The following is a 19,031-nucleotide window of genomic DNA, read 5'->3' as shown; positions in this document are numbered from 1 at the left end:
GTGTGCATTTCCAAACGCGTATCAATATAACTCATAATTAAATATCTTGACCACATTAATAACTTAAGACAACCATTATTAATGTCAGCATTCCTTGGTAACGACACGATACGGACACGACTACACAAGGAAATGGTGCAGTCAAATAAGTAATAAGTTTCTTTTTGAAAAACCGCATCTGTTCAAAGTAATATTTACGCGTCAACTGTCCCGACCTTTCCTACTCTCCGAATCGCTATCCACCTATATAATACCAGTCTCATCCTCTTTGATTAACATCAACTGCCACAAACAGCGATAAACTTCTTACACAACATAAAATGTCGTCTTTGAAAGCAATCGAGAGGCAGATGAGAGAACTCGAGAGAGAAAACAGTGATCTCTTCAGTGCAGGTAAATGTTTCTTTAATTCGATCGAGTAAAACAGTTTATTTCTTCTAACTTCTGTCTTCCAATACTTGTTAATGTCCGGTCGATGGGAATTTCTATCATTGGACAGCCATGCTGATGGGCCCTAAAGATTCCCTTTACGAAAATGGAGTTTTCAAACTAACCATTCACTTCCCGCCTGATTACCCCTTCAAAGCGCCGAAGGTATGTTTGGTTGTTCTTATGTTTTCTTTTCCTAGCAGGTTTTTGGAACCTTAGGTCGTTCTTATATTTGATCGTTCTTATGTTGCAAAGCTCTTTGTTTAAACACAATACACAAAATATAACAGTTATTTTGTTGCATGTTTTCTTCAACATAAAAGTGTACCACCCAAACGTGGGTGAACACGGCAACATTTTTATAAAAATGTTGAAAAATGAGTACTTCTCGCCCTACTACACAATAAAACGAGTAAACATTTTGCTTTTCACGTTTGGTTCACGAATTAAAGTAGTTTCCTATTAGAGATGTCTTAAAAATAGATCCATCCTATACTAATACATTTTTAACAATTTGCAGATCCTGACTCACCTGCATGAAAAGTTAACCGCCCCAGAGATCGGTGAGGGATAGTACTACGATGAAAAAATTGCCGAACTTTATTTGGGAGACAGGGCAATGTTCGATTCAATTGCTCTTGGTTGGACCATCGAGCATGCAGGAATATAAAATAGATTATTTATGTCGTTTTTTCTTTTTTTAATTCTTTTGTAGGATTGAAACTATCCACATCTCTAAATTTAACAATATCAATGTTACATCGTGCAATGAAACATGTGTACTTCGATTTTATAAATTTGTGTTACGAACTAGAGATTGCCCAACACAGTATGGCTTTAAATAAAGTCGGAAATCCTATGAACAAACCGTCTAATAAATATCAACACAGTATGATTTAATATACTTTGTTAGTAAATCGTTTCAACTAGTATATAGGTCGAACAACATTACCACGTGTGGCTGTTTAGAAGAGGTGTCACTAGACCAACTCGGCATTGCCTAAGAAAGAAGAATGCACATCAAAACCTGTTAAAGCGTTGATGAGAAAGAAACATCGTGGATGAAATCATCGTGGATAGTTACTTAATAACTAACAAAAGCGTTGAAATCCTATGAACTACTACGGCTGTCCAGATGGATATGACCAAATTGATAAGTTTTGGTACTTCGTGATATGCTCCTATTTCTACGGCTCTTCCGTATTTCTCCATAAACTAAATAAAAAATGACCTCAACAGCAAGAAACTTTCAATGAATTATCCAAATGGAAGTAACCAAATGGTTAAGTTTCTTCAAAGCAACTTCATAATACACATTATCGGTTGATATTAATTGATAAAAGTTTCAAACGCTAAAATTGAAAACACCTCTTTTTGCAACTCAGGTACAGATTTATTAAACACCTCTTTTCCTCCTTAAAATAACTCGGCTCACACCATATTCTATTAGGCAAGTTAGTGAGGTATGACCTCTTTCGTTGCACCGCCCACAATTACTAGCTTCTGTTGGATCGAAGATGTAAGCCTAATATATAGAGTCAATTATTAGTTAACAGTCAAACTTATCATGATATATATATATATATATATATATATATAGTAATTGAATGTCAACCTCCGATACTTACATCCAAAGCCGGATAATGACGTGGTCGTCCAACAACAGTTCTTCGAATAAGAGGCTTCAATCTCATTAACGGTACACTCAAGGGAAGGACATCTTCGTCGACATTTCCAAAAGGCATTACAGGGACATTATATGTCTTCAGCCACTGCCCAGTACTAAAGCGTTTGCTCACAATAACATCAGAGGAAACACCAAAATGTTGTGAAGCTAGAAAACTATGAACACATGGTACCATCGTCTTCTGAAATACCACACAAGAGCAAGTCCTCTTTTCCAGGCTCACCTTATAGACGTCACTAGATTTGGATTGCACTACACAAGCACGGCCGTGAACTTCTGTAATAGCAAACCTATTCACATCTTCAAGATTTTTTTTAACAAGCTCTTCAATATAGGGACTTAACGCCCCGTCATGTTCAATTTTCTTCCTATATCTCTCTTCAAACGTAATATCCATATACCAATTAATATGGTTCATCAAATTCATGATTGTCTTCTCCTCCTTGACGAAGAGCAACACATATACTTCGTTAGTATAAATATCAAAGCGGTCACCTTTCGAATGTCTCATGCTCCATCTTTCAAACCCTATTGCCCGAAGGAACTCGGCACAATGCGGGTTTTTCCTAACCAAGCCTTTGTAAGCATTCTTAAAATCACACGAATTGAATGCCTTTGACGCTTGTTGTACATAACCAAGCAAACCCGGTATCCTGTAGCTCTTCCTAACGTAATGCCAGAGTTCACGGATTGATATACCCTTCTCGGCTAGCGGATACAACATATTCAAATATCAGAAAGAATGCTTCTTTAAAGAAATCACAAAGGTCAACTCAGGGCTATCAGTAATTACCGTGCCTAAATTCCGTAAGAACCACCTCCATGTTTCACCTGATTCTCGATCTACAATCTCGAATGCCAAGGGAATTTGATCATTATTTGCATCTACTCCAGCCGCAACAAACATGTATTCTCGACCACCACATTTGAGACTGGAGCCGTCAATAATGATTATCTGTCTACATTTGCCAAACACACGCAGACATGACCCATAAGCCAAAAACAAATTCTTAAATCTTGATCGACTCTGCCGGTCAACTTCCGTCTCCAGATTATAAACCGTACTGCTGTTAGATTCCTTCAAAAGGAAGAGGAATCTAGGTAACTCAGCAAAGGTCTCATCTGTATCTCGCACCATATCTCTATCTTTCTGGGTAACGAATGGTCGCGCAATAGACAATCCCCCTATTGATTTCTGATAAAGTCCCATCCACGCCAATCCATCCAAATATGTAATGTGTGTGACTAAAATAACCACGAATATTTTATCTCTACCATAAAGGATATAATGTATGCTTTCTAAATGGTTAACCATGTAGAAGTATTATTGACCATTACTCACATTACAATACCAACACGATTGAACAAATTCATAAATATTTACCTTACGCTGCAAAGATTATCTATTACCTTTAAATGCCTCTTATGTGTCATTAATCAGCCTACCATTAATTTTTAATGTTGACTCACAAACAACATATAACTGTCGTGGTAGACACCCATGTAAAAATTGGTTCATACTCTCATGGTAGACATCCATGTAAGTCAGACCTCGTATAATTGTCGCAGTAAACATCCATTTAAACATTAGTTCATAAAACCATTCATATACCTTTTGCTATTTATTAAAAGTTGATACTACAACAAATTCCAAATAAACCATATCTAAATAGGACATGACCAGAGACGAAATCATACGATACAACAAGTTCACATATGAATCAACACATTCAGATTCTAAGTGGTACGAATCACCAGGTCTTAAATAATATCCAATACATACGCCTTCTGTATTTCTTCTATACGTTGAGAAGTGAGCACATGCAACTGAAAACCAAACAGATGCATTTCCATGTACTTTAGAGCAGCGGGTCCAGAATCGGCTGATGCAACCACAATGTCTGCCTCTATTAACCTCTCCAAATCAAAAGGTTCCAAGCCACGAGACTGCGTTTGCTGTGCGGGGCAAAGATTTCTGATAATTAGTGGTAGCGCAGTTACCACAAGCGTCATGTAATCTACCATCTTCTTCTTACTAACAACGTCGGGAGCCGGGTCTAGAATGTGTACACTCCACAGAACTAGATCTATTACCACACACACCCAATGATCGGTGCCCCATAACATTGGAACAAAAACAGTATTAACATCTTCCATCCATGCAGCTCCCAATTTCTGTACGAAATTAATCATCTTCTTATCCCAACGGTGCTTGTTTTTGATTCGCATTGCCTTCAGCGATCTATATTTCACCACAATCTGTTCAACCAACCATGGCTCTGCAAACTGGCTTTTCTTCCATTCTAAATGCAGCCTATGTCTTTCCCCAAGGAAGTTAACCATCTTCCCCATATCCTGGACAATACGTACAACATTTTAAGAACTTAACCAAGGCAGACGATTGTAAAGATATACAACAAAATCACTCACTGTGGAAGTCATGGGTTTCGAAGGCTTTGCTAACATCTGAAGAAAATGGTTGTCAAACATTGTACGACTGATCAAGTTGTAGCCGCTGCATATGTATATATATTCATCGATCAGCCAATATGCAAACTTATCATACACATCCACACAATTGTAAACACATACACTTTCTCGCCTTCAATGAGACAATCACTAAACAATTGGAAGACATCCTCCTTCACCTCAAGGAAAAGGTTGTCTAGTTTCCATTGACGCTTTTACCAAATTCCCAACTCTAGTAATAAGCTCTGTAACCTTCTAGGGAAATTTTGAAGTCTGGGGGGAAGATCTTGGTAATATGTCTTCCGTGAACTTAGGCACCTAAACGACATAGAACATTCAGATTTTATGAACAATTATTATTACATATAACATATTCTTAAGGCCGACTAAATTTTAACATATCATTAATCACGGATACATAACCAAAACATTAAAAATTCGTTACCTTCTCCATAACTTCGTCATTCTCGACGCGAAAGCTTGCATTCGTAGGTTCTTGCACTACGTGGTTAGGTCCAGTATTATCAACCTCCATTATTACATTTCCCTCGCATATGGAATCATCATGAGCCACAATGGATAGCTGCCAGAATAATAAACAACAACATAAAATAAAAGCACAGTAAGGAGTTTAGTAATTTGCCAGGTCATGTGTAACTGACACAAATACTAATTTACCTCGTTTCCAAGTGCTTCCTCAGTCATTAGCTGACTAGGGTAACCTCTCCCCTCAATTTCAAGTAACGAGTCTGCAATATCTTTTCCTGAGTCTTATCAGATGTGGCTACAATTTCTTCAGCCTGCTGTACACAGTATCATACTCAACCACCTCTTTCTTAACCATCCCAAAATTATAAAGATGATGTAAATACCTCTATAGCCTCCGATACCTTCCGTCTCTTATAACAGAGTAACGAATTACATGCCATATCTATTACATCTTTATCACCATCAGATTTAACAATCGCGAGTGACTCTGTTGAATCCGGAATAGAATTGGATTCCAGTTCCTGTAATCAGAAAACTTGTATAAACAACCAATAAACAACCAAAATTAACACCATGGTCTATAAATTATAAATATTTAGAAATTTTGACAAACAATCCATTATTATTGAGCGACGAGTAATGACCTATGTCATCTAACATTTTATTACTCTGGACCTTTGACAATGTACACATTATACATGTATCCACAATCATGTGAAACACGAGTGTGTTACCAGTTATGTGACTTTGTTGGACATTAAAAAGTGTGTTTACTGGTAATAATCTCGTGAAACACAGATAACTATCTCCATAACAGCCGACTAACCTTCCAGGCAAATACGTCACCTTCTGGTTCCTGATACAGAACGTAAATATTTCAAATCAACCGATCAGTATCATCTTCAATGTAGACACCACGCTGAAGCAACATGGACATAACGAAATTGTAATTATTTTTAAAATAGTGAAAGTTATAAGATAGTCAACTAAAACATACCTCAGTATACCCTTTCTTCCGCATTGATCCGATTTGATTCAACAGTGGAGACTACAAAAAAAATCAGACACCACAGTTAAACCAAACATTCGATTAACCGTTTAAAAACTAAAATAAGATTGTGATTAAAACTCACAAACTCGTTTTCTTCCAATTCTTCATCCAACATTGCGGCCACCTGAACATATTCACGAAATCCCAAACAATATTATGTATTGCATAACATAAATAGATATTATGTTTAGTGTACAAAAAACACACCTCTTTTACGGGAGTCCCTTTGTCCCCCACAAAATCTCATGATGAAGTATGCGCACCAGAATCGCCGGATACTTTTTCATTATCGCTAAATTTTTTAATACCGGCATCCAAAGTAATTAAAGCTTTACTAGAAACGGTTTGTTTCTTACTGATTCTGGTTCTACTTCTCTTTTTTAACAATGGAACTGGTGGCTTCTGGACTAAGCGTTCTAGCGCGGCAGCTCTTTCTTGTATCCACCTCTGAAACTCCGTAGGATCATCAGAGGCCTCGTCAATAACTACACTACAACATCCGTCGTTTGCTTTTGGCTCATCCACGTCGACGTATTTCCTCGGCACCTTCCTATCTATCAGATGAATTCTATGATTTCCCCTAAGGTGCTCAACCCTGATGAAAGGTTGAGAGTCATCACCACCCGGTCAGTCCCTTCTGTGGAAGTTGTGCCCTTTCCTATTCCAACATGTATATCACCTTCTTATCTCTAACCTCGTCATCCCACTCTTCGGGGTCATTTCCCACGATCGAATTCACAACCAACTGCAAAATGTTTGCTAGTGATTGTTAAAACTACATAGAAAGTAGTAACAAGTAAAAACTAAAATAGATTTTACAAACATTACATTGCTTTCTGATTCAGATTTGAGTACATCATTGATTGACAGTCCAAAATGCTTGGATAACCCCAAAGATTTCAATTCCAACAGTGTCTGAGGTCCGACTGCTACTGGTAGTTTGCTTAATAATGAGGGCACACAATTTAAAGTTACAAGCTGCAACACGAGGGGGAATCCTTGCATCCTATAGGTTTCTTGCTTCAGTTGTTGCGCAAAATGGGAAACAGGGTCTTCTGTTTTTTAACTGTTTTTCTTGCTGGAAGCATTGAGGCAATGGTGACAATAAACGATTCTCTACCCCAAGGGAAACTTAAAAATGCCTCTAAATCGTCGACTAGTCTGACATATCTCGGTGTTGGCCTGTGCGTCTGTGTTTTAGCTATTAAAACACACTCAACTATTAGTAATAGTGCCAGACGTAACTTCCTATCACCGGGCATGTTATTGTCAGACTTTAGCATTTCAGTTATATCTGCACAAGTCGTTCTCTTGTCATCACCAATCCATTTCCTCCAATATTTATCAGCCACTAGTGGCTCAGTACTAAAAACGGATTCGGGATCGTAATCTTCGTTAAAATCTCCACAATTTAGCCCAGTCTCCTGCTAGAACTCTTTTAAAGAAAACCGTATAGGGTGTCCACCAAATACCGTCCACAGCTCATATTTCCTTTTTGTCACCAATTGACGCGTTAGTAAGGCGTGGATAAGCTTGCACGATATTGGAGCTCTATCTACCGGGATGTCGTAAAGCTTCCCAAAAGACGATTTAATCGAACTCAGGCGTAACTCTTAATGCCTCGTGTACTAGTGTCAGAGTATCTGTCGGTCTGGAATAGATGTTCAAACGGCGGCATGGATAGCGATCCGTCGCGAACAAGCGCTTTGGTAAACACAAATTTGGTTGTACAACCTCACCTGAAATAACCAGTGATTCGATGACCAAATAGTTCACACAATTTCTAAACTGAACAAATATGCTGAAGTATTTTCAAAAATATTACATACCTCCCATCGCTCTTTCGGCAGAAAACTTAGAAATCCAAAATCAGTGTCTTCAAAAATCCCAGCAAATTCACCGGAGAATTCCACCAGAAGAAATATTAATGCTGCCAGTAATAAAAGAAGACGTCCAAAATTACTGCGAGTTACTTAGAAATAAGTAGTAGTCTAATATTTACACAGCAGGGCTTTAACTGTAATTACACAATGTCTAAAAGGGAAGAAGTGCCTTTATTGAACATTAAAATACAGAAATCTCTATTTTGGTAATTAATAACTCAAAAGTCACTTAAGTGGTAACACATTCGGAAAATAATTAAAAATATATAAATAGGAAAAATATTTGTGCGTACGCGTAGATTCTCACCTATTTTTGGCCAACTCTTTCAAGCTTTCTGCTACGTCATCTTGGATAATATGACACGTGTCACTTTTTTGATTAAAAAAAATAGCCTTTAAAAGCATGTTTATCAGTCATTTTTAATTGAGTCTCTTAACATTATTGAGCCCACAAAATAAATCAAAATTGGCTTAAAAAAAAAAAAAGAGAAACGTCTCTTATTTGGTGGTATAGGGAAAAGACATCTCTTAAATGTAAATTATTTAAATAATGTTTAAGAGACCAACATCGGTCTCTCTAATAAACATGGTCTAAAATTCGTTGGTAAGAAACGTCGTTCCTTTCCCATTCTTTGCGAGTTTCCCTGAGAAGGTCTTCTAAGGTTACGATCACGGTGGCCTCTATTCTGGCGGAGCTAAACTGTCACCCTTCTCAGATTCTGAGGCTGCACAGAGCTTGGAAAGAATCGAAATCGTTTTCGAGTCAGCGCGAGGTCCCGTATGGAGATGGGGAAGATGAAGAGTATCTAAGACTGTACGTACCGTTTCATTATCAGTTCGAGAAACCCCAGGTAAAAAACAAACTCCAGATTCCTCTGTTCTTCAAAGTTTGGGTTGGATTCGGGAATCTGATATGAAATTTTGATAAATGTATGCTTAATTAGGGTTCACGATTAATTGGGGTTTGGAAACTTCACTTCAAGGTGTGAGATTTTTATATTTTTCATGTTGTAGCTATCCGGTACTTTTCCGGAATTTTCAGCGGGCTGTTCCAAACCAAAACTCCCTTATTACTGACAATTCACCAAAGTCCACAGTAAACTCTACCATACAAGCACCGCGAAGAAAATTTGTAGATCAAGGAAAGCTACGTAAGGTAGTATTCACATATCTGTACTATTCTACTCGTTGTCATTAAGACACAATTCTGAATTAGCTTGTCTTGACTTTTCTCTGTAATATTCTGATTCTTACATGAGTTGAATTTTGTCTTACTATGGGTGATGTTTCTTTCCTCTGCATATTTCTGGCAGGTTTTTTTCTGATTCTGGTCCATGACGGAGTTCGACACTGACTGCTGATTCAGGGGCAAACACTAATGCAAGTGTTGCAACAGTAAGCGGAAATGGGAACAGCGCTGTGGGTTCTAAATTGAGTTCTTTGGCACTTCGTTCTGTAACACTTCGGAAGGGACATTCTTGGGAAAATGAAAACATAGATGAAGGTTGTGACATCTCATGCACTATATCATCTTATTGCTTCCAAATTGGGTTGATGTGATTTTTGTTCATCATTCCTTTTTTTAATTGTTTGCGTCTATGTAACAACATAAGCGTTGCCATTCTGATTGGTTTAGGAGTTCGTGGGGAACCTTTTAATGATTCAAGGACTAATACTGCCTCAATGACTGGTTCTATGGCTTCCAGTGATGCTAAATCCTGTGATCAAGAAGACGAAACAATGTCAATTGGTGGCACAACGTTAAGTGCACAAAAAAATCCCAGTTTGTGTTTCAGAATTAGTTAGCCTCCTAAGGACACTCGGGGAAGGGTGTAGACTTTCGTACATGTACAGGTGTAAGGTAAGCATATTGTTGCTTTCTTAAATAATACAAAGGTCATGTTCACTTATATAGGATTATTTCATTCTCTTCCTTGTGCTTCTGGGTGTTTCAGGAGGCACTGGATACGTATATGAAACTTCTACATAAGCATTATAATACAGGATGGGTTCTTTCCCATCCTTTAATAAGTGACCCTTCTCTCTTTCACGCTGTCTTGTTCAGTTTGGTGGGTGTGTATAGACTTTTCAAAACGACGAACTTGAAGTGAAGTTTCCAAAGAGAATCCGTGCATGAAGTTTTAATCTGGTTGCCTGTGATATACGTTGTTGAAGGTATTTTGATGGTTTATGTACGAGCAATGGCTATTAATGCAGGTCGGGAAAGCATACTTTGAATTAATAGATTATTTAGAAGCTGAAAAAGCATTCTGACTTGCTCGCCAGGCTTCTCCTTACAGTTTAGAGGGAATGGATATATACTCTACGGTCCTCTACGTAAGTGTGTTTTCCTATTTTCTAACATAAAATCTCCTCAGAGTGTGACGAAAATTTGACATTTTTCGTTTAGGCTCAGGGAAAGCTGGTTAATTTGCGCAACAGAAATCTCATGTATTGTATATTTGTTTTCATCAAAAATGATATGTTTTGTAGCATTTGAAGGAAGATATGAAGGCACCCTCACGGACATTGCACCGGCCTGGTGCTACGGTCTAGATGAACCAGGTGCAGCAAGAAACTATCTTGCACCGTTTGTAATTAATTTACAGTGCTACTTCGACAGGTGGCTTTTATACGAAGTCTTTGAGCATGAGATTACGTTGGTGCCTTGTAGCTTTCCATTTAGTTGTTGAATTGTTTCTTTGGTTCTTAGGATCAGCAAAGAATTAACCCCTCAAAGGCAGTTGAATGAAGACGCTGTGTTAGTTGTTGAACAACTGATGGTTCTGGTGCAGTATACTGCTGTGAGTAAATACTTTCTTAAATAATAATCTCTAAAAGTAGTTTGAGTTGTTCTTGCTACTGACAGTTCCTTGACCTGTCTTCCTTAGTTGCTGTTTACTATTGAATGATGTGTAATATATAAAAAAAATGTAGGTTATTTGTCATGATGTCACTCAGACATCTCAGAATTATGTGTTCAATATCTCTTTTGGTTTAGGAACTATACCAAGAACTCCAAGTATTGGATCGATTGGAAAAAGACTATGAGCAAAAGCGTCGAGAAGAAGAGAACTCAGCTAGCAGCAGTAAAGGTAAACTATCGAAGATGGACTGATTGTGGTAATAGTATTAGCTAGACACTTTGTAATGTCTTTAGAAACTGTTGGGAGAGAATGAACTTACTCACGTAAAGAGCTGTTTAAATATATAATTATATTTGGATGGTAATCTTCTGAGCGTTTGTCATTTTTTAATACATGTTGCCTCTGCAGCATTTACAAAAGTACTACAAGCAATCAGCAAAAGTAGAGTAGATTTTCAATCATAAAACATGAAAGAAAAAGATTACTTAAAGAGATTTTAAGTTTAGAGATTATAAAAACATATCAAACTAACACAAAATTTCTCAGTGAAGAAACAATTTAATTGAGAGATATATATGGTTTGCTTCTTATGTTTTGTTTCCTTGCTCTACATTCCTGAAACGACAAGACAAGTATCTATGTAGGAGAATTATATTACACCAAAAACATAAGACAAAGTATTTATTGGGACAGTATTTATTGGAAAGAGAGTATTTTTAGCCTATGGAAGAAACTAAAAAAAAATAACAAAGTAATAGAAGAGATGGAGAGTATTCGAAAAAATCTGAAATTATATATTTTACCAAGACAAGAATTGATTTGGGATTAGGTTTATAAACACCACTTATACGAAATGTTGTCATTCAAATTTAAATTTATTTAAAATCCTAAACTATTAAAAACATACCAAGTTAAATCATCAAGTATACGATAAATCAGTTCGAGATAACTTTTTATATTGTAAAAGTATAAAAAAATACAACCTATTTGCAATCAAATAAGGAAAAAACAAAGAATAAAAGATACCAACTCAAAAACCAAATATCATGCACTAAATCTGAAATTATAGAACACATCATTATATACACTATAGAACAAATACTAAGTTAAATCATCAAGAATACGATAAGCCAATTCGAGATAACATTTTTATATTATAAAAGTATAAGAGAATACAACCTACTTGCAATCAAATAGGAAAAAAACAAAAAATAAAAGATAAAAATTCAGAAATCAAATATTAGGAAATCTAAAATGATAGATTGTAAAATGATTATATTACAAAATAAAAATAATATTACAAAATAAATTGGTAAATGACCAAACAATAAAATAAAAACTAACAAAATTAACATAAACCATCTGCGCGTTGCGCGGATACTCTCTTATTATATATAAAAGTTGCTCAATTTTCTCCAGTTGAGTGCTACATCAGCAGTAGAAAGAGTGACACATGTCCATTTAAAATATTAATAAACAAATAAATAATCAAATTTAAAGCAAACACATTAAATAACATAAGTAAATACTAATATATATTTATTTTAGAATAATATTCAAATTTAATTTAAATATATATAAAACTTATAAATATTATAACTAAATGCACAATTCTATTTCTTTTTTTCAAATGATTGAAACTTCATTTTCAAACTAAAAATATAATTAAATTTTAATACAAATGAAAATAACTATGAGACTGGATAAATTAAAAAGTTTCAAATAATCTTATATAAAAATCCAACTAATAAAATTATAAAATACAAAAATATTTAATAAACAATTAAAAAGATCAAATTTATTTTAAAAAATAATAGTAAAAAGACGGGTATCTACATAAAAATGATTTTTTATAAATAAAAAAGATGGAATCAATAAAATGTATATAACCAAAAATTTTCAAAATAGTAAATTGAGAAAGTTAAGAAGTATTATATTAGTAAAATTTACAACAATAAAAAGAATATAAAGATTGAAGAACAAATAAATATTCCTCTCTGATATTCAATATATATTTTAAAGTGAACTATAACGTTTTCATACAAAAATTAGGATAATAGATTTTTAGTCCCTTATTATTTTGGGAGAAAATTAGACTATTTGGCACAAGTGGTATAGAAAAGATTACAAATAATGTAAAATCAAAGAAACTATAAATATTTTAAATGCAAAAACATTGATAGTAAACATAAAATTCAATACAAATTCTTAAAGTAATATAAATTAAAACAAGATCCGCCGATACGCGCGGGTTCTCTCGTAGTATACTAAAAACGAGTTCAAAATAAGGAATGGATGCTTCTCATTGAGTTTCAGCTGGTTAATTACCTCTTACTCTTTAATGAAAAATTAAATATATTAAATTAATTAACTAAAGGATATTTACCAAAATTAAAAAAAAAACGTGGGATCTTTTTCAATATCGGCCCATGCGATTTTACACTAAACGAAACCCTAGCTATCATAAACTATATAAATACAACCATCTCTTCATCTTCAATATTGTGTTTGAAAACCCTAGGTTTTTATAGTTTTTGCCGCTTGCTTTACGCTTGGTTTAATGTTGTTGTTTTACTATTGTAGGTTGATGGACATTGGAGTGGTGTATGTTCTTCTTTTTTTTTTAATTCCCATTCATCCATTCACTAAAAAGGCCAAAGCCCGATACAAATGGGAGTTGCGATGGGTATAGCCTGCTTCCAAAAAATAATACAGCGAGGCCTCCACGCCAACAACCTAATTGCTAAACAAAGAAAACCAAGTAGTTAGATAAGACATGGTAGAAGGCAGATTCCTCTAGGCTCTTGATAGCGGGTCAAGGCGGCATCGGATGAGAAGAGATATTTCTGCAAGGAGAACAGAAGGCGGATGAGAGGCTATGTTGTGCACCCGATGATTTCTCTCCTTCCAAAGCTCGTAGATCGTGGCTTGAAAGATGAGCTTAAAGATGAGGGCCACATTTTGATCTCTGGTGGGGTCCTTAATCCATCTAATGCAATCCTCAAAAGGATTTGGAGGCATTAGATGGGTCCTTGACGTGAAGAAGGACCACACCTCGGCGCTGTAGGGGCAGGCAAAGAATAAGTGATCTCTGGATTCAATATCGGCGCTGCACAGGAGACAGGTGGGAGGAACCGGTATGCCCCAACTCACAAGCCTTTCCCGGGTGTGTAATCTATTTCTCGCAACCACCCAGGTAATGAAAGCATGTTTCAGGACTCGGCCTTTGAACCAAACAGCTTTGTCCCAACAAACACGCTGTAACGACGGATTTAAGGATGACCAAGTGCGAGCAGATGAGAAGGATGAAGATGGGGTGTGGTTCATAGTTTTCCAAAGATAAATGTCATCGGATTCAGAGGCGATAATACCATCAACACAAGGAAGACAGTCTCGAAGCAGAGAAGTAATGGGGTTGCAGCTCCGAGAAGTACAGACGATCCACTGGTTGTTGCGAATAGCATCTGCCACCACTGCATCATGGAGAATACCCGCCAGCCTCAGGACGTCAACACCAGTAAGGTCGATCAAAGGACCAAGGCCAGTCCAGTTATCCTGCCAGAAACGAGCAGTAATTCCTGAGCCAACCTCGCAGATGATGAAAGGTCGAGCGATGTGTCTCAGCTTACAGAGAGACTTCCATATCCAGCTCCCACCTGCGTTAGGATCCAGCTCCCAAAAACTTTGATGGCGGATAAGATGATGTCTGATCCAGGATACCCAGAGAAAGCCTCCATTTGAAAAAATCAGCCATATCAGTTTCAGCCCCAGAACCCGGTTCCAAGCTGCTAATCTCCTCAGGCCAAGCCCGCCACTTTCCTTGGGAGTACAAACTGATTGCCAGCTGATCTTTACACCTCTAGATGAATTAGGTGCTCCTTTCCAAAGGAAAGAGCTACACATACGTTCCAGATCGACAATACATTGGTTCAGTAGCATGAAGATTGATGTCCAGAAGCTTATAGTTGCGTAGATGACCGACTGCAGCAATTATAGCCTCCCTGCAAAAGACAGATGTCTCACTGTCCATGAAGAAAACGTTTTACCAATCTGTCCAGCAATGGTTGGTAATCCTGCTTCCTTAGTTTTTGGGTTGTGAGTGGAACTCCCAGATATCGGACCGGCAAGGATCCATGCTTGATACCAAGTCTTCCTGTCATCTCCCTCGTCAAATTATGATTACCACCATCGAGAAAGAAAAGAGTTTTTTTCTTATTTAACTCCAAACAAGAAGCGACCCTAAACGTCTCCAGCACTGAAAGAATACCCTTCGCAGAGGTCTCGCTTCCATCAAAGAACAATAGTACATCATCTGCAAAACTGAGATGGGTAATAAGAGGCGCTTGACATTTCGGGTGCACCTGGAAAACACCATCTACAGCCGCCTGATCGAGCATCTTGGACAGAATGTCCATGGCAAGGACAAATAATAGAGATGACATCGGGTCACCTTGTCTCAACCCCTTCTTCCCGGGAAAATAGCCCACCATCTTGCCACTAACCACAATACTGAAGTGAGGAGTACAAATGCATGTTTGAATCCAGTTGATGAACACTTCAGGGAGATCCAGAGCACGTAAAACATTAAGAATAAATGTCCAGTTCAAGTTGTCGTATGCCTTTATTAAATCCACTTGCAAACAGCCTCTTGTTGTGGGAGCATGAAGATGAAACTTGGTGACTAGCTCGGATGCCAGTAGAACATTCTCGCAGAGAATCCGTCCCTTCACAAAGCCAACTTGATTATTTTGAACGACATCAGGGATGAAAAGCTTAAGCCGCTGGGTAATGAGACGGGAAATAATTTTGTAGACAGTGTTGCAGCAGGCTACAGGTCTGAAGAGATTGAGTTTATCAGCCCCTGGTTCCTTTGGAATAAGCGTAATAGCAGTAGCATTGAACTGTTTACACATATGATCAGTCGCAAAGAATTCCTTTACTGCTTTAATAGTGTCCACACCCACAACTCCCCATGCTTCAACGAAGAATTCCATCGAAAACCCATCAGGGCCAGGCGCCTTACTTTTAGGCATAGAGAACAGCACTGACCGGATTTCATCATCTGAAGGAGTACGGATCAGCTGAGCTGCGAGGTCTGGACCGCACATCACCGTGAATGCGCAACTTTCATTAGCCATACTTTTTAATGTGCTTTTGTTAGTTGTACTTCTTTTTTATATATACTTTGGCATTATGCTCGATTGTTCTTCCTCTCACCGAGCATTATACTCTGGTTTATTTCTTTTGTTTTGTTCCCAATGTTTTCTGCAAGTTTGTTTGCTTTTTTTTTTATCTGATTTCTTGGGCTTTCATTGATCTTATCGTTTTCTTTTTATTTTGGTTGCCTTTCACTTTGGTTTTAATTGTTGTTCATGGTTCTTATTGCTTACTTATTGATGAAATATTTTTTTTTTGTTTGTAGGTTGAACTAATTTTTGGGGTATATAGTACAGAAGCGTCCGTCTTCTCTGTCCTTACAAGGTATATTTTTACTAAACCACGATGGAGAAAGGGTTCATGAGCATTTCTGTCCAGTTTTCCTATCTCTTTATTTGCCATTACTTATCAATTCGTTCTTTTTTTTTATGCACAATTACTGTTATGGAATTCCTGTTATATGTTTGCTAATGCTGTTCTAGATGGTATGTTTCATCTTTGCATTGGTTCTCTCTCAAATCCAATGGTAATTTCTTTTAGATATTTAATTACTTATCTTATTCTCATATATTTCAAAGCTTTAGTCACTTAAAAAAATCTTCGTTCGCTTGTGCGAATTTACAGTCATTATAAGTGAAACTGAATTGGCGCTCTTATATTCAAATGATAGCAATTAAAAGCTCACAACATTAAACGTTAAAATATATATAACCAAAAAATTTTCAAAATGGTAAATTTAGAAAATTAATAAGTATTATATTAGTAAAATTTACAACAATAAAAAGAATATAAAAATTGAAGAACAAATAAATATTTCTCTCTAATATTCAATATATATTTTAAAGTGAACTTTTACGTTTTCATACAAAAATTAGGATAGTAGATTTTTAGTCCTTTATTATTTTATGAGAAAATTAGATTATTTGACACAAGGGTATAACAAAGATTATAAATAATGTAAAATCAAAGAAAATATAAATATTTTAAACGCAAAAACATTGATAGTAAACATAAAATTCAATACAAATTCTTAAAATATATTATTTAAAATATAACTTAAAACAAAATCTGCACATACGCGTAGATTCTCTCCTATTTTTTTCATTAATACACGTAGGAAAATCGTAGTAGAAATGATACTTAAAATTTTTGACTTGATAAATAATAATATAAACTAGGTGAATACCCGCAGATTATATGCGGATTTTTTATTTTCAACTATTTCAAATTTAAATTTTCATAAAAGTAAATATAATCATCATTTATTAATATATTATTATAAAAAATCATAAAAATCAGTTTAAAATATATATTGAATATTATTAAGTAATCTAGAGTTCTATAAAAATAAAATAAATATTCATCAATAATTTTAATTAATTATAACATAAATTTTTATTTAACATTTACATAAATATTATTGAAGTGTCAATTAATAATAAAAAATAATTTTTAAATAGTTAAAAACTTACACTACAACAATTAAGGTTTGTTGTATCATTTATTATATTTGTTTATATCAACTTTGCATCATTTATAAAACTAACTCTAGAAGTGATGACTTTAATATTTTGCAGCATTTTTACCGATTGATGTAAATACTTTAATCATTTATAGTAATTGATGCGAATATTTAACATTTATCTCAATTAAAATAAATGATATTATAATTTATTTCGTTTATAATAAATAATTTTAATTAATATAATAATTATATCAGTTACAAATAAGTGATGTTAATGTTAATATCATTAGGTAACTAATAATAATTAAATTTATTATTATAAATGATTATTAATGTAATATTAATTAATATTAAATTTATATATAAGTGGACATGTGTCAATTTCTCCCATGCTGATGTGACGATCAACTGAAGAAAGTTGGTCAAGTTTTATATATAAAATAAATAAAATAACTACACTGGGCTTACTAGACTTTTCCATTGTAGCCTTTTCAGCCCATTAAGCCTTCAATAATTCGACAAAAAAAAAATCAAAGAAATTAACATCAAAAATACCTATTCTCATCTATCATCTTCTTGAATTAATGGCTGAGAAGCCATAAATTAGGAAAAAAAAATCTCTTGTGCCACAAATGAGTCTGAGTGCCATAATAGGTGTGATATGCCCATTTTACCCTTAATGAAGGGAGATGATGGCATTCTTGAATTGTGATGAATTTTGGTGTTTTTTTAAAAAAATCGAGTTAACTGAAAATTGAAAATTGAAATCGAAAAACCAAACCAACAAATCAATTTCGGGTATTATCAGAATTTCTGGGTATATTGAACCGAAAATTAGGGAAATCAAAATCTTCATCCCGCGTATGTAAACCCTAAAAGCTCAAACGAAAACCTTAAACCCAGATATCGATCGATCTGCTCGAATCTTGTAAACTGTTGCTTATTTTCGTTCGTAGCGGTGCGCCGGCGTCCTCTGAAGTCGGGTTATTCTCCGTAACTCATTTCTCCTCCGCCATTTCGCTTTAAGGTGAACATATTCTGTATTTTGGGGATTTTTCAATTTTTCAATCGATTTGTCAATTTCGGTTTGTTTAGGTTGCACATTGGATAGTTTAGTTACTTATATAGGTTGATTTAGTTTTCTCTGTGTTAAAATGTAACGTGGTGCGGTAGAATCGATTTGAATCGAGCTGAATCGTACAAATAGTGAATCTGTGGGAAACGGGACAACTGGTACAATTGGTAACTGAATGAAATGGGACAACTGGTACAATAGGGATAACTTAATGAAATAGGAGAAGTGGTATAATTGGGATAACTAAATGAAAGGGGACAACTGGTATAATTGGGATAACTGAATGAAATTGGACAACTGGTACAATTGGGATAACTGAATGAGATATGTGGGACAACTGGTACAATTGGGAAAACTGAATGAAATGGGACAACTGGTACAATTGGGATAACTTAAAGAGATATGTGGGACAACTGGTACAATTGGTATAACTGTGAGTAAATTTTAATTTTCTGTAAA

At 35.5% G+C, this 19,031-nt stretch overlaps 1 protein-coding gene and 1 long non-coding RNA gene across 8 annotated transcripts; one reads left to right on the top strand and one right to left on the bottom strand.

Moving 5' to 3' along the window:
* Positions 1-2,039: 2,039 nt before the first annotated feature.
* LOC18030400 lies at positions 2,040-3,254 on the bottom strand. Its single transcript, XM_024149187.1, has 2 exons — positions 2,948-3,254; positions 2,040-2,824 (listed from the first exon to the last, which is right to left on the bottom strand). Exons 1-2 carry the CDS (start codon positions 3,252-3,254, stop codon positions 2,040-2,042), a joined length of 1,092 nt encoding a protein of 363 aa, XP_024004955.1.
* Positions 3,255-8,581: 5,327 nt separating this feature from the next.
* LOC18030399 lies at positions 8,582-11,239 on the top strand. Of its 7 annotated transcripts, none has more exons than XR_002896916.1 (9): positions 8,583-8,859; positions 9,023-9,164; positions 9,322-9,512; positions 9,645-9,869; positions 10,074-10,183; positions 10,295-10,345; positions 10,502-10,631; positions 10,722-10,812; positions 11,010-11,239. It is a non-coding gene; the product is annotated as an uncharacterized LOC18030399 (long non-coding RNA). The 7 variants fall into 7 exon arrangements; XR_002896913.1 differs by having other exon boundaries at positions 9,964-10,183; positions 10,502-10,573; XR_002896912.1 differs by having other exon boundaries at positions 9,964-10,183.
* The last annotated feature ends 7,792 nt before the right edge of the window (positions 11,240-19,031 follow it).

Source organism: Eutrema salsugineum, unplaced genomic scaffold (genome assembly GCF_000478725.1).
Source record: "Eutrema salsugineum unplaced genomic scaffold, Eutsalg1_0 scaffold_1, whole genome shotgun sequence".
NCBI classification, from domain to species: Eukaryota; Viridiplantae; Streptophyta; class Magnoliopsida; order Brassicales; family Brassicaceae; genus Eutrema; species Eutrema salsugineum.
This window is presented reverse-complemented; position numbering and strand designations above follow the sequence as displayed.

What these genes read in the sequence shown, in the direction of transcription:
- LOC18030400 (XM_024149187.1), bottom strand. Translation starts at nt 3,254, where the DNA reads ATGGTGCGAGATACAGATGAGACCTTTGCTGAGTTACCTAGATTCCTC. An exon ending in GATTGTAGATCGAGAATCAG is followed by an intron (nt 2,825 to 2,947) that starts GTGAAACATGGA and finishes TGTATCCGCTAG; the next exon opens with CCGAGAAGGGTATATCAATC.